The following is an 851-nucleotide window of genomic DNA, read 5'->3' as shown; positions in this document are numbered from 1 at the left end:
TTGTCATGCAAAGAGAAATCAATGGTAAACTCGGTTAAATAAATCTAGGATACCTTCAAAAGCCCAGTGACTTCCATTCCTCTCAGGTACTAGGCATGTTACTAAAAACAGAGATACATCTAAGAAGACATTTAGTGTGGAGAAGCAGGGCATGCTGGAACTATCCTGCTTGGTGCACATCTGAAATCTCCCTACAGATGAGCATGCGCTAGATACTGGTGACTTTCTGCCTCACTGAGCATTAGACAACAGTGATGGTCCCAGACTTGTGGAGACTGACCTTACTTCCCGAGTCCTTGGGTCCACACTCGCCCTTATCGTACCACCATTTGTTTTTCAGCTTGTCTAAGACGCCTGATTCACTCAGTTTCAAAACGGCAAGGTTTACGGGGGTTCTTCAACCGCGCAGAGGAATGTAACACAAATAACATAAATAACATCATAGGACATGTTATTTTATGTTATTCACTCATAACAGCTGACACAGCAGTTGCACTGGCAAAGTGACCGAGCCGAGGGTCCCGTTGTGATACATGTCTCTGTGCTCTATTTAAGGGAACAATGTTTTAGGGCCTGGCACTGGAGCCACAGACATATGAACGGGACCTTGCTCCATCGCTTTGGGTAACGGGTGCATACTGCCACGGCCTGCTTCTCTACCAATGCTGGAGGCCATTACTGTTAAACCACAATTATTGGCATATACCATAGGCACCAACCTTTTCATATCCCTCTAACCAAGGTCATTACAGTTATGAATTTTTTGTTTCAATTTAATTTAAATTACAACTCTAATCCATTTTAGTTGTTACATTTATGCTTTTGGCAGATGCTTTTATGCAAACTGGCTT

The 851-nt window shown here is 43.0% G+C and overlaps 1 protein-coding gene across 1 annotated transcript in view; it reads right to left on the bottom strand.

Annotated features, from left to right (window-relative positions):
* LOC107706429 (glutamate receptor 4-like) overlaps nucleotides 1-851 on the bottom strand; it is a 103,268-nt gene that overhangs the window by 2,824 nt on the left and 99,593 nt on the right. The window contains exon 15 of the mRNA XM_016510140.1: nucleotides 281-395. Within this exon, the coding sequence (XP_016365626.1) occupies nucleotides 281-395 (115 nt within the window). The remainder of the gene's footprint in view (nucleotides 1-280; nucleotides 396-851) is intronic.

The sequence above is a fragment of the Sinocyclocheilus rhinocerous genome, unplaced genomic scaffold (genome assembly GCF_001515625.1).
Source record: "Sinocyclocheilus rhinocerous isolate Xijiao unplaced genomic scaffold, SAMN03320098_v1.1 scaffold1405, whole genome shotgun sequence".
Lineage (NCBI taxonomy): Eukaryota > Metazoa > Chordata > Actinopteri > Cypriniformes > Cyprinidae > Sinocyclocheilus > Sinocyclocheilus rhinocerous.
The sequence above is the reverse complement of the archived record's forward strand: the minus strand, read 5'-3'. Positions and strand labels throughout refer to the sequence as shown.